Source organism: Pleurodeles waltl, chromosome 8, assembly GCF_031143425.1.
Source record: "Pleurodeles waltl isolate 20211129_DDA chromosome 8, aPleWal1.hap1.20221129, whole genome shotgun sequence".
Lineage (NCBI taxonomy): Eukaryota > Metazoa > Chordata > Amphibia > Caudata > Salamandridae > Pleurodeles > Pleurodeles waltl.
The window spans coordinates 29,351,659-29,365,780 of NC_090447.1; the positions used below are offsets into that span (position 1 = coordinate 29,351,659).

Consider the following 14,122-nt stretch of genomic DNA (forward strand, 5'->3'; position numbering starts at 1 on the left):
CCCACCTTCCCCGGGCCCATTTGGCACGAGAACAGGTTGGAAAATTAGCAGTCAGAAAAACATGCTCACCTCTTAGGTCAGTCCCACCCCTAAAGTGAGCTGCCTAATGTGGACACCACTTTTTAAAGTCTGCCATTTTGGTGATGGTAGAACTAGGAACTCTGGGACAGAGTTATGCCCACAGGATGTGATCATATAGGGGGTGTAGTGATCCCAGGGGTGAGTAGCCCATTGGCTACTACCCTAAACACCCCTAAATTCAGTATTTAGGTGAGTCCTTGGCGCCAGGAAATCAGATTCTGCTCACCTGAAGGAGGACACTCCAGTGTCTTAAAGTAAGAACTGAAGACCAATGACTGACTTAGTGCCAACCCTTCCAGCCTGCCTGCTAACTTTGACAGTTGTGAGAAAAGTGCCTTGTCCTCTAGCTGTTGAAACTCCCAAAAGCCTGGGAAAACTGCCAGCCTTCACCCCAACACCAAGAACTCCTGTGGAATAGTGGAGCTGCTTCCCTGCATCCCTGCAGGCACTTAAGAAATACTGAAGAGGACTCCAGTCCACAAAAATCTGATGCTGGCCGGCACCACTGCCCCCATGCCCCCTAGCCGAAGTTGGCCAATGGTGCAAGTGTGGTCCCCAGTCTCTCCAAAGTCAAAGTCCATCATGGGTTTCCCCACTGCGACCTTTACACCGATGCCTACTGTGACCACCTCTGGTGACAGTAACCTGATGGTCAAGGAACCCTCTGCATCTGGACACCCTGGACCAAGAAGACCACTGGTGTCCGTACGTCCTCGAGGGTTGTGAAACCTGAGCCCACTTGTTGGTTCAGACGGATTGGACCACCAGCCCATGCCTGCAGCCTTTCTGCGGGCCTCCTCCACTGTGACTGCCAATGGTGATGGAAACCAGACAGTCCAGGAACCCTCTGCACCTGGACAGATGAGAAGTGGTACACTGGTGTCTCTACATCCCCGAGCAACGTAAGAACTGAGCCCACTTGGAGGTTCACCCCGACTGGTCTACCAGACCTCACCTGCAGCTTCTTTTTGCCCGGACTGATTGCCATTGACCTAAACCGGGCACCCAACACTGTACAGCATCTCTGCGCCCGCCCGCCCCAGTGCTACCTGATGTGATGTTGGCCTAGCCTTAGACCTTGCCCTATATCTACCTTAAGTCCAGGAGATTGGTCCCGAAAGCCGCTGTACTATACCTGTATGCAGTATTTGTTTTTCCTTCATAGGATAACATTGCCGTGAATGAAAAGTGCACTGTCAACTTTTGAATCTCAAAAGTATTTCTCTTGCAAAATATACTTATCTGATCGTATTGATTCTGGTGCCTAACCACATATAGGTACTTGCTATTTTTATAAATTGGTTGTGGATCTCCTTATTGAGTGGTATGTCTCATTTATTGACTGTGTGTATTTGCAGGTGTCTAACACTCCTCTCTGATAAGCCTAAGACTGCTCGACCACATTACCCCCCCCCTATGAGAGCACCTTGGAATTGCTAGAGCATGCCCCTGTCCACAAGAGAACCCCTGGACTCTGCACAATACTTCTCAATTTGATATCACATAAAGAGCTAGCTTCATAATGTGAGGAACTAGCGACTACTTCCAAGCCCCAGCCCCTCTGGAAGAAGCACGACGTAAAGTCCTGCGACGGAACCCACGCTCACCCAGTATGGCCCTTGGGGGGTTAGAGTGGTTGGTTGGGGGGTTGAAACCGAATTGCCAAGCATCCCCAGGTTGGGACCACCCATAAAGGCCCTGCTGTCTGGGCTCTTCGCTCGGTGCTGGCTCACCAGGTTTCGGGCGACCAAGGAGCAGCCTTTTGCAGGGCAGTAGGGAGTCCTGGATGAGGAGGAACTGGGGCAGCGAGGGAACCTTGGCTCCTCTCGGCTGGAGGTCTGCAGGAGGGCGACCCTCCTGCCTCTCCCCTTCCAGCGCCTCCACCAGGTCGGAGAGTGGGCTGCCACCTAAGCAGGTAAGACTCTGTGCCGAGGTTGAGCTCCAATGGTGGATGGTCAACGTGCAGGTGGGGTGACCCCCCTTAGGTTGCTTGGTACCAGTTTCACCTCAGTCCAGTGTGTCTGGGCTAAGCATAGGGCCCGCCCTTCCCCTGTCATGCCCTGGGTAGGGGAGGAGTCCGTAGTAGCCAGAGAGCTTGTGCGAGGACCGAGCACAAGTTGGGCTCCTCCACCCCGGAGGCCATGACTGACTTAGTAACTCCTAATGCTCAGTTGCTCAACATTTTCATTACTTTTGACAGTTCTGCTGCTGCAAGTGTTCAATGGTATTGTACATGTCTGTCAGTTCTGTCGTGCATGCCAATTCACTGAACTACCTGGGGCAGTGGAAATGACATCTCACACACTTTAACCACCAGTAGTGTTATATGGTTGAGCCCTAGATTTACCCCTAGCTTTAAACACCTTCCTCTATAGCTGGAGACTATGCTTTAAGCTGCTCTTATTGTCATGCCACTGCCTCCTTGACCATTCCTTCCAGAGGATGAAAGGGCAGTGGCAGGGACACCAGCTGTTAGCAGCTGCTAGACTAGGCCTAACACTGGTCACCTCTAACTATCGAGGCCTGTTTTTACCGTGGGAGCACCACGGATAATCACTTTGTGCCCAATTTCTGTGCTGTGTGTTACCCGTGCCACAGTTTTTTAAATCTTGTGTGGCACTTCAGGCTCTGGGAGCTCCCAGACATATTTAAAATTGTGGATATTTATTGGAAGCAGGAACTGCAGATCACCACTTAATACCCTGGATGGAAACGTCAACATTTTATGTGGTACAGAGCCTGGAAGGGACACATCCTTCCGCAAGACAGGAAGCTGGTTGTCCTTTTCTGCAAATAATCTAAAGGAAACATGTTGGGGAAATGCAGTCCCACCAGAATTATAGCTAAAGAAATGTTCCTAATATGTACCATTTTCTATCAATGTTCCTAAACCTCCTTTGGGAGGAGGACGCCCAAATATAAGTTAACTCTTTTTGAAGTGAAATAGGTTAAAAATGCACCACTGGCCATGTCCACAATGTCTGCACATAATATGCAGTATACAACAAAGAATGAAGTATACACCTCCTGCCCCCAAGTAATTTTGGCTCTGGTTTTGAAGATGCCTCTGCCACCTGTAGAAGGCCCCCTCCACCACCTGAAGTTTGAGCCTAGTTGATCCCCGGCTCTATGTGTACAGCACTAACGTAGCTAAAGGCATCTGAGCACTGGTATGTGCAGTCTCACGCACTCTCCGTTCCTGCTGAGAACGAAGCTGTCGTGCACATTGGTTCCCAGTTCCCTTTTATTCTGCCACCACCTGCACGTTTTTCATTCCGAATTCCATTTTCTGCATCACCTTGTATGGCCTTGTCAAGTGGTGTTCCATCAATCTCTAAACTTTTCTTTCTCCCTGTAGGCCCTCTGTTTATCTGCCTTGCACCAGTTCTCTACAACCTCATTCTTTCCCTCAACAGATTTGTGTGTTTTTTTCTCTATACAATGTTGTTGTTGTGTTAACTCGTTTTCTGCTCTTGGGTGGACCACTGGTGCCTGTAGAAGCATTTGTGATGGGCTCTCAGAGGTTGCTGCCAATGCTGAATTCTTGCACAAATGCTACTTACTTGGAGTTCAGAGGTCCTAGCTTTGCCATTACTGGTTGTGGTCAGTGTCTGGTCTTTCAATGCCCTTAAGCATTTATAATGATTTTAATAGAAATATACTGGAACATTGAATATATTCTATGTGCTTTCCCATAACCAGAGTGCATCCTCTTAGCATGAGTTTGCTTGAGAGTTTGTTCTCCACTGGCTGCAGTTTCCAGGCTCTGCTTTCATTTTGTGCACATATTTGCATGTCTCATGCTTGCACGTTGCTCATTACCTGTAGGTGAAGGTAGTCTTTCCCCCCTTACAAGGTCCTTGGTTTCTCTACGACTGGCCTAGAGTAGGACACGTACTAACGCTGCTGGCACTTCTAATGATGGCATTATGGCCAGTAAAGGTTGGACCCATGAAGTGGTGCCAGGTGTTGGGTCTGTAAGTATCACTCAGTGAGGGAGGAACATCACAGGAGATGTAGGCGGACTCTACCCTGGAGTCCCTGAGCCCTGCAGCAAGTGTGCGTGAGGCCATTGTATGGCTTCGTAACCAGGAAGAGTGACTAATACTTTAGGGATGCTTGGTAAATTACGTTTCGGAATACGTTCTGGTCATCCTCATGTTCTGTTATTGTTGGTTACTGTGGAGATAACCTTGATACACATGATTTGCATCAGATTAGCACATAAACAGTATTGTATAATACACAGGTGTGGTCACTGTGCCAAGTGTCGTGAGTAAGTCTTGTTAATTACCCCCCTGCGAGGGCTCCTCTGGCAGGTCTTTCCTATTAGTAACATCTCTGTATTCCTCAGAGTGGATCCCAGGGGAAGGGGCACAGAAGTCTCCATCTGGTCTCTTCTCTGCCCAGACCACAGCTGTGTACATGACTCTGGGGGCACAAGACTTCTATTGTTGCGTGATCCTTCACTGGTGTGGCAGAGAATCTTTTTCTTCTTGAGCACATGGTGACCAATGTATGGCAGCTGTAGGAAGATGGATTCCACGTGGTATTAAGCTTTGGTTGCTCCTATAGACCTTGGGTGGTGAGCCAGGTCTATGTATTAATAAATTTGTTAAAACTGGCGACTCAGTTTTTACATGGTTGAATTAGAATCGCAGTATTGGGTTAGTCTTACCGCTTTCTTACAGGTTGAAGTTTGCAAACTTTGGCTTGACCAGAAGACCGACACTAATGTGTTGAACTAGTTGGAAGCTGCTAAAAGGGCCGACTGCGCATCAGTGGCAACATTTGAGATTGTGGGTTTTGGTTGCCACCGATAGTAATTGCATTGAATGAAATAAGCATTGGTTGCCTATGGAGCTTTCAATCTCTTGGCTACTGCTCTTTACCTTAAGAGTGTTACATTATTAGTCTGATGGCTTTAATGACGTTGCATCTACATTTGTGTGCTCACCTTAAAGAGGTATGGACTGCTGCCAGGATGGTGGAGCCTCTTGAGGGATTTGGGCTCTAACTTTTTTGGCTCCACTGCTTGCCAGTTTGCGGTGTTTCCCACCTCAGACGTTTCTCCAGTGAAGTCAGATTTGGTCCTTCTTCAGGAGAAGCAATGCTGAAGTTTGTGAAGGGGGCTGTTAGACATGCCTGGCCAGTGCTTTCTTTACTAGCAACCCTAGAAGTGCATTCTGCTCAGACTTTAAAGATGCAAGTATGTTGATCTAAATAAGTTGTTAATAATAAAAGGAAGTGCCTTTTAAATCTGTGGTGCAAGGTCTGTAACATGTTTCCAGACAGTAACCTCTGTTTTTACCCCCCTTGCAGACCACGCTCCTGGACCCAAAGCGCAGTATGAACCTGTCCATACTCTTGAAGCAGTTTAAGAAGTGAGTACAGGCTCTGAAATGTGACCATTTGTTACTCACTCCACAGGGATCCTAGGGGGACATGGGAGATCCAGGACCTTCACTTGGTGAGGAGCTGTTTGGGTAGGTGTACCTGCAGAGTCCTCTCTTTCCATTCCCCCCACTCCCTGCAGAGATGAGACTTCCTACAAGGGTTAGGTAATGAGGGCTGCCAGCAGGTAAGGCAGGCATGATGTTTTCAGTGGGGGCGTGGAAGGGGATAGGGCTACATGGGAGTACCGGTGACCAGGTGTGCTCTGCCACTGGTCCGGAGACACCTTGGGGGAATGCCTTAACACACCTGCAAGGATAACCTAATCAACAGACCATGTACTCTGAATCCCAACCTTCACAAAAGGAGCGGCAGCTTGTCATCCAACACATTATGGTTATAACCATGTACATATGTGCATAAAGACTTGGAAGGTAATTCAGCGGAACGAAACCTCCATTCTTGCGCATGCACAATATTTCAGTGAGGGGGCATGCACAAGTCTGCTGGGAGAAAACTATTCACTGTCAGCCTGGATTTAAATTTTATATTAAATTCTTTTGTTACATTATCCTTCCAAATATCTGGCAATTCTGATCCAGGGTCTACTTCACACTTTTTCCAACACTTCCTTTATTGGTTCAGTCTTTTCTGAGAAGTGATTAATAAACTTGACATCACATTCTATTAAACCTAGAAAGGAGTTAAGATTCTGTCACTTTTAACCTCCACTATACGGACCTTTATTATTTGCCATTTTCCCAGTGAGATCCTCAGCTTCTCTCTCAACTATGTAATCTATTTCTATTTTGTAGGTGCACTACTGAAAGTGTCCTGAAAGTCCTACTCACTTTGCCCATTCAATTAGCGTGTCCATTAGTGGGAGTGGAATACTCCAGCTACTTCAAATGACATTTTCCTGATCTTGAACACAACAATGTTGCAAAGGATCTTGTCTCGCCAGATTCAACCATTGCTTATGTGGAGGATGAATCCTGCACACTTAGTCTGCCATTGAATATTCTCAAGATTTGTACAGTATTTACAAAGGATGTTTGTCTTCTTGAGTGGTAATATGAAATCTCTACACATTCTAATAGTTCCATTTTGTTTCCATGCCATCACCGCTGTAGAAAGTCTTAAGGCTGGTTCGATTATTTCTTACTTTTCAAGTTAATCTTCAAGGGCTTCATCGCCGGCACATACCTAACCATGTGCACAGACCGTTTCTCCCCTTTTAACACCATTGGTTGCTGAAACTTCTTTAATCCACCTATCCCGTCACTGGATACTATCAAACCCCACACAAACTAAAGTTGCACTTTAATACATGTTGTCCAAGAGATTTTAAAATCCGTTTGTTACCATCTGAACTTTTTGCAGTTAGAAGTCCCATACGTTATTCCACAAAGTCTGCATCCTCTGAGCTCTGTTCTTTCATTAATATAGCTCCTTATGTATAGGGTGTTTGTCTATGTCCTGCTTTTGCAGCATCTGCTGGCATGTTCTTCGTGGCTTTATGTTCTCATGGGATACTTACTCTCCAAATATGATATATGGAAATTCAGGCTCTATCAACATTACCGTGATGATAGCTATTTGTGTCCTGTGTCTGCTTCTGTTTTTCTTCCTCCAGTCTACTTGCATTTCAGGTTCACATCTTAGAGCTCATACCCAGTATCTGTCAAACACCGAACAGTCAGTAGCGTAATGCAAAATGAAGGGGCCTCTGGGCACAATGTGATGAGGGGCCCCTGAGTCTGCCACACTTCACAGGTAATCATTAGTACTGGGCTGAATGGGTGTCCTCTGAAGGGTCGGGACCTTCCTTCTATCCCCCCCACCCCCTGCCACAGCAGGTGCTGCGGGGGTCTGCATTACACTGCTGTGACAAGTGGTTTTGACATAATGCCCTTTCTTCTTAGGCTTTCTATAACTAAATAAAAGTGGGGTCACCCCTTGAAAGTTTCCCAATGAATGTCACTCCCACATAGATGGGACGCCATTTCCTGATTTCTAAGTCTTCTACATCTCTATATATGTTCAACCACGTTTAGGAATTTGCCTCCACCGTGTATTCTCGTTATGTACTTGTTAGCAGCTCTGTTTTTCATGCTGCATCAGTTGCTTCTTATAACAAAGGTGTTTCCCATCTTCAGTCTCTTGCACTTTGGTATTCCCTGTAGGTGTCGGCCGGTCTCCTGGGGATTCATCAGCAACTTCTGTAAACGGACTCCATACAATCAGTGCTTTTCGGGATGCTGTGTGGGTACCTGTTGTTTTTCCCGTCGCCTTTGTAGAATAAGTTTCTCAGCAGTACCAAGCCAGTATGCCTCACTGTTGTGCAACCAGATCCTGTGTCATTCTGAGACCACCATGACCTGCCCCGAGGTATGGCCGAGTCTTTCCCTTCCTCCGCCTTCCCTTGCATCTGATCACAAAGAACAGTAGGAAAATGGAAAGGGTGGAAATGACCATGATGATGATCCAGTGTCTAGATATTTCTACAAGATGGTCCACGTGCACCCTGGATACCTACTGTACCCTAACTCATAGACGGTTGCTCTTCCACAGTGACCTGATATGTGTTTCCATGGGAAGGTTGGTTTTCTACAAATCATGTAACTGAAATACTTGAACACACTTGGCATCCTCTCTTTTGCAATAAGACCTGCCACATGATTAGGAACAAAGTACATGCATGTCTACTTCTTGTAAACCAAGTGCTTCTCAAAACTGCTGCATGGACAAAGCATGCTGTCCTTCAGTTTTAGCCCTTGCTCCATCAGCATCTATTCATCCATGTGTGGTGTCTGCCTAAGGTCATGCAGTGGTAGGACACCACTGCATGGGTTACTATCTTGTAACTGATTCTATTCCAGTGCTGCAACAGTGTGCTCAGCACTCGTACATCCTCTGCGTGGCAGAGCCTCACCTGCTTTCAGATCCAATGCATGTAAATTGTCATTCATTTCCTTGGGTGGTTTGCGAATGCCCCAAAACGTCTGGAGAACTTCTTCTCATGAGAACTTGTATGAGTACAGTAGTCTGCACCAAGAAACCTGGAGGCAACCTCATCCTCACACTTCAAGAACTCCCCAGGATCTTAATTAGGTAAAAAAAATGAGTGAAATTCAGTTTTGAAAGTGTGGTGCAAGAGACCAGTCCCTTAAATATCCTGTGTGAGGTTCAGCTGCAGTTTCGCCTCCTTAATCATGAGCACGGTCTTCCAAACTTGCTCGGTCCTCCATGGAAAGTCCAGTCTTATAGCTTAAATGCAGAATCCAAAGTAGGTACTATCAGCTGAAGATGGCAGAGTCTCTGCACCATCCAGCAGCCTTAGAAACAACACTTGTATCTTGAATCCTCTTGATGAGATAACCCTCACAGTATTACAGCACTTCATAGAACTTGCAGCACCGCCCTATGCTTTGTGATCAGGTTGCCTTCATCAGGGAGCATCATTTCTTTGTTTGTTCCCCTCCCACAGATCCATGCCGAAGATTGTGGAGGATATCCGGTGTGGAGCTGCCATGGCCTACGGTGCAGACAAGCTGGGGGAGCTGATGAAAATGCTGCCGGAGAAGGAGGAGGTAAATCATACTTGGGGTGGCTGGTGGTGCGATGGCTTTGGCCAAGATGAGGCTGACGCTTGTATTTATTAGGCATTGTAGAAGCTGTAGTTGCTTTTGCGCTCTGCTTGATCACATTAACTAAACATAGGCATATCCACACATCTTTATTATATTTGTCATATTCTTCTTTTAACAGTTGACCAAGCTAAAAAACTTCCAGGGGGATAGGTCACGCCTTCCAGAAGCGGAACTATTTATGCTTCTCTTGGTGGATGTTCCCAGGTAAGACTTTTACGCGCTCCATCCTACAATCATTTCATCACCTACAAAGAGATCCTACATCCGTGCCAAACTATTTTGCATTCATTGCATCACCTCCCTACCCTGACGCAATCTTGCAACCATCCAACTACTGTCTCCCTACTCTCCCCAGGTAAGTCCTGCAGCCTTCATATCTCCCTCTGTCTCCTTGATGGGGAGAGCACATGGATGTTGTATGCTGCTGAAGTGCTTTTATTGCCATAGCTGTCGGATTCTTGTCTTTTTTTCTGTGAACCACGTCACCCAAAAAGCCATGCTCTCCTTTGGGGTGTAAGGAGATGGGGCTTCACCTCTGCAGGATGCCTCAGCAGCTTCCAGTGATGCCCTGTTCCTCTTCATAGTATCTTCTACTACCTGATGCAACTGCCCAGTGACCCCTGAATTGCAAGCATCACCGCTTCTTCCAGAAAAGCAGTGCTGTAGCACCCCGTACCTGCTCATTGTGCCTCCTTCCCCTGGCCTACAAGGCACTATATGTTCCTGGTATAGGCTCCCACGAGTTGATACGCTGCCTTCAGGTTTTTACTAGTCATGGTTGAGGATCGTCTATGAAGCGCATAGTCCTTTCAAGAGCTGTCTCTGAACTTCAGGAGTTTACCACACTCTGCATAGGTGGTACACTCACCAGTGCTACAGCAAAGTGATGGAAGGCAATGTGTGAGCTGCTGTCCCTTTAATATTTGGAGAATTTTTCTGGTGACATCGCATCACTCAGTTTTCAGCTCCTTTGTGGCACTGCAGTATGTGAATGACCTGCAAAGTAGTCGGACGCCAGCTCCAAGAGACAACCCATGCCAGTACCTTTGCCAGCACTTTTATCTAGAATACTCACCACCCCAGGTTGGTTTTGGGCTTAGTAGACCTCACTGAGAACCAATGAAGTTGAAGCAATTCTTGGCTTCTTTCTTGGGTGCCTTCTGTTCCTCTGAGACGAGGATGAGCTGCTCTGCTCTTATAGGGTGGTGCCATGGTTTGTATGTTTGGTCAAGGTTGAAAGCTAACAGCTAGAAATGTCCATTGACAGCATTCCTTTAAGAGTTGGCTCAAGTATTTTCTTCCTTCATTCTTTGTGACACCTCGAACTACTGGGTAAATGGACCTGGGTCTTAATGTTCAGCTAACTTCTAACCTGGGAACCATTACAGAATTCAGTTTGTTTGCAGTTTGTATTCCTCTGACTAACACAGAGCATAGATTAATGTATCAATGCGCAAAGGCGGTTGGAGTCAATTTTAGGCATGATCATAGTCTTAGATAGAATTCATAAACATGTCTTCTCTATTAAATTATGTACATTGTGCAAAAGTAAACAGAGCAACGGACCTCTCATCCCCTCTCCTGGTCACTCCTAAGTCTCTAGTAGTGGCTTTGGCCAAACATCTTTTTCTTAGTGTGCTGCTTCTCTGAAGAGTACTGTAAGGAAATGGCTCCCTGTTGCAGTTACCCCCCACTTTTTGCCTGATACTGATGCTGACTTGATTGAGAAGTGTGCTGGGACCCTGCTAACCAGGCCCCAGCACCAGTGTTCTTTCACCTAAAATGTACCATTGTTTCCACAATTAGCACAACCCTGGCACCCAGGTAAGTCCCTTGTAACTGGTACCCCTGGTACCAAGTGCCCTGATGCCAGGGAAGGTCTCTAAGGGCTGCAGCATGTCTTATGCCACCCTAGGGACCCCTCACTCAGCACAGACACACTGCTTGCCAGCTTGTGTGTGCTGGTGGGGAGAAAATGACTACGTCGACATGGAACTCCCCTCAGGGTGCCATGCCAACCTCACACTGCCTATGGCATAGGTAAGTCACCCCTCTAACAGGCCTTACAGCCCTAAGACAGGGTGCACTATACCACAGGTGAGGGCCCTACAGTGTGTAAGCAAAACCTTAGACATTGTAAGTGCAGGGTAGCCATAAGAGTATATGGTCTGGGAGTCTGTCAAAAACGAACTCCACAGCTCCATAATGGCTACACTGAATACTGGGAAGTTTAGTATCAAACTTCTCAGAATAATAAACCCACACTGATGCCAGGGTTGGATTTATTAAAAAATGCACACACAGGGCATCTTAGAGATGCCCCCTGTATTTTACCCAATTGTTCAGTGCAGGACTGACTAGTCTGTGCCAGCCTGCTGCTGAGAGACGAGTTTCTGACCCCATGTGGTGAGGGCCTTTGTGCTCTCTGAGGACAGAAACAAAAGCCTGCTTCACACCTCCCCCTGCAGGAACTGAAATACCTTGCATTGAGCCTCTAAGGCTCAGGTTTCGTGTTACAATGCCCCAGGGTGCTCCAGCTAGTGGAGATGCCCTCCCCCTGGACACAGCCCCCACTTTTGGTGGCCAGTCCAGGAGATCTAATGATAAAAACAAGGAGTCGTCACTGGCAGTCAGGACAGCCCTTAAGGTGTCCTGAGCTGAGATGACTCTGACTTTTAGAAATCCTCCATCTTGCAGATTGAGGATTACCCCAATAGGAATAGAGATGTGCCCCCCTCCCCTCAGGGAGGAGGCACAAAGAGGGTGTAGCCACCCTCAGGGCTAGTAGCCATTGGCTACTGCCCTCCCAGACCTAAACACACCCCTATATTCAGTATTTAGGGGCTCCCCGGAAACTAGATTCCTGCAACCTAAGAAGAAGAGGACTGCTGACCTGAAAAACCTGCAGAGAAGACGGAGACACCAACTGCTTTGGCCCCAGCTCTACCGGCCTGTCTCACCCCCTTCTAAAGACACTGCTCCAGCGACCCGTTCCCAGGGTCCAGCAACCTCTGAAGCCTCAGAGGACTACCCTGCATCTAGAAGGACCAAGAACTCCCGAGGACAGCGGCTCTGTTTACCAAAGACTGCAACTTTGAAACAAAGAAGCAACTTTGAAACAACACACGTTTCCAGCTGGAAGTGTGAGACTTTGCACTCTGCACCCGACGCCCCCGGCTCGACTTGTGGAGAACAAACACAGGGAGGGCTCCCCGGCGACTACGAGACCGTGAGTAGCCAGAGTTGACCCCCCTGAACTCCCACAGCGACGCCTGCAGAGGGAATCCCTAGGCTCCCCCTGACCGCGACTGCCTGCTTCAAAGATCCAACGCCTGGTAAAGACTCTGCACCCGCAGCCCCCAGGACCTGAAGGAGCCGACCTCCAGTGCAGGAGCGAACCCCAGGTGGCCCTCCCCCTTGCCCAGGTGGTGGCTACCCCGAGGAGCCCCCCCTTGCCTGCCTGCATCGCTGAAGAGACCCCTTGGTCTCCCATTGCTTTCTATTGAAAACCCGACGCTTGTTTGCACACCGCACCCGGCCGCCCCGTGCCGCTGAGGGTGTACTTTCTGTGTGGACTTGTGTCCCCCCGGTGCCCTACAAAACCCCCCTGGTCTGCCCTCCGAAGACGCGGGTACTTACCTGCTGGCAGACTGGAACCAGGGCACCCCCTTCTCCATTGAAGCCTATGCGTTTTGGGCACCACTTTGACCTCTGCACCTGACCGGTCCTGAGCTGCTGGTGTGGTAACTTTGGGGTTGCTCTGAACCCCCAACAGTGGGCTACCTTGGACCCAAACTTGAACCCCGTAGGTGGTTTACTTACCTGCAAAAACTAACAAACACTTACCTCCCCCAGGAACTGTTGAAAATTGCAGTGTCTAGTTTTAAAATAGCTATATGTCAGTTATGTGAAAACTGTATGTGCTATTTTGCTAATTCAAAGTTCCTAAAGTACCTACCTGAAATACCTTTCGTTTGAAGTATTACTTGTAAATCTTGAACCTGTAGTTCTTAAAATAAACTAAGAAAATATATTTTTCTATACAAAAACCTATTGGCCTGGAATTGTCTGAGTGTGTGTTCCTCATTTATTGCCTGTGTGTGTACAACAAATGCTTAACACTACCCTCTGATAAGCCTACTGCTCGACCACACTACCACAAAATAGAGCATTAGAATTATCTCTTTTTGCCACTATCTTACCTCTAAGGGGAACCCTTGGACTCTGTGCATACTATTCCTTACTTTGAAATAGTGCATACAGAGCCAACTTCCTACAAGTACTAAATAGCGTAACGGATGCCTCTGTGTGTGTTTTTTTTTTATTTTTTTTTTTTTTATAATCTTCCCTAACTAGGTTTCCCTGTCAGGGGCTATGGGTTTCCTCCAGAATGTAGGAATGCATGGTTTTGCCATCACCAGCCTAGTCCCTGCCCATCTCTTCCTATGTTTGGAGGGGACTACACTGTTGGGCATATCATGAAGGAGTGCCAGTCTGAGATGGGCCCAACGTGATGTGGGTTCTAAAAAGACAGTCCATGCTTCCTACATACCTCCTCTGTTTGTATTTGTTCATGTTCACAAGGACTCCATTTTGATTTTCCTCTTTTCCAGTTACACCTGGAGGCTGGAGAGCATGATTCTGAAAGAGGAGTTTTCTCCGCAGTTGCATTCGCTTAGGGCTTCCATCGAGACCTTGACAGAAGGAGCCCGTGGTATGAGCATGCTTTGGAAGATCTTAGGGGGCAGGGAGAGAGAAGAAATGAAGGCCGGGTGTGGAGGAGTACAGAGGGTTGGCATGATTACCTCCACAATGCATGACAGTTGACAATGCGAGTCTCACAGCGGCTATATGTCCCCTTTGGTTTGTTTTTTTCTCATTCACTAGGTTTAGGACTGGACTCCAACGTAGGGTTGGGTTTGGCAGCTGCTTAGGTTTGCAGTGGGAGCCCTGGGACTGGGTAAAGTGGGCTTTGTCCTTGGAGAAAGGATAGC

General features: G+C 47.5%; 1 protein-coding gene across 1 annotated transcript in view; it reads left to right on the plus strand.

Moving 5' to 3' along the window:
• Positions 1 to 14,122, plus strand: part of LOC138249684 (FH2 domain-containing protein 1-like) — a 131,805-nt gene that overhangs the window by 89,235 nt on the left and 28,448 nt on the right. The window contains exons 3-6 of the mRNA XM_069203660.1: positions 5,404 to 5,465; positions 8,966 to 9,068; positions 9,247 to 9,332; positions 13,742 to 13,842. Of these exons, the coding sequence (XP_069059761.1) occupies positions 5,404 to 5,465; positions 8,966 to 9,068; positions 9,247 to 9,332; positions 13,742 to 13,842 (352 nt within the window). The remainder of the gene's footprint in view (positions 1 to 5,403; positions 5,466 to 8,965; positions 9,069 to 9,246; positions 9,333 to 13,741; positions 13,843 to 14,122) is intronic.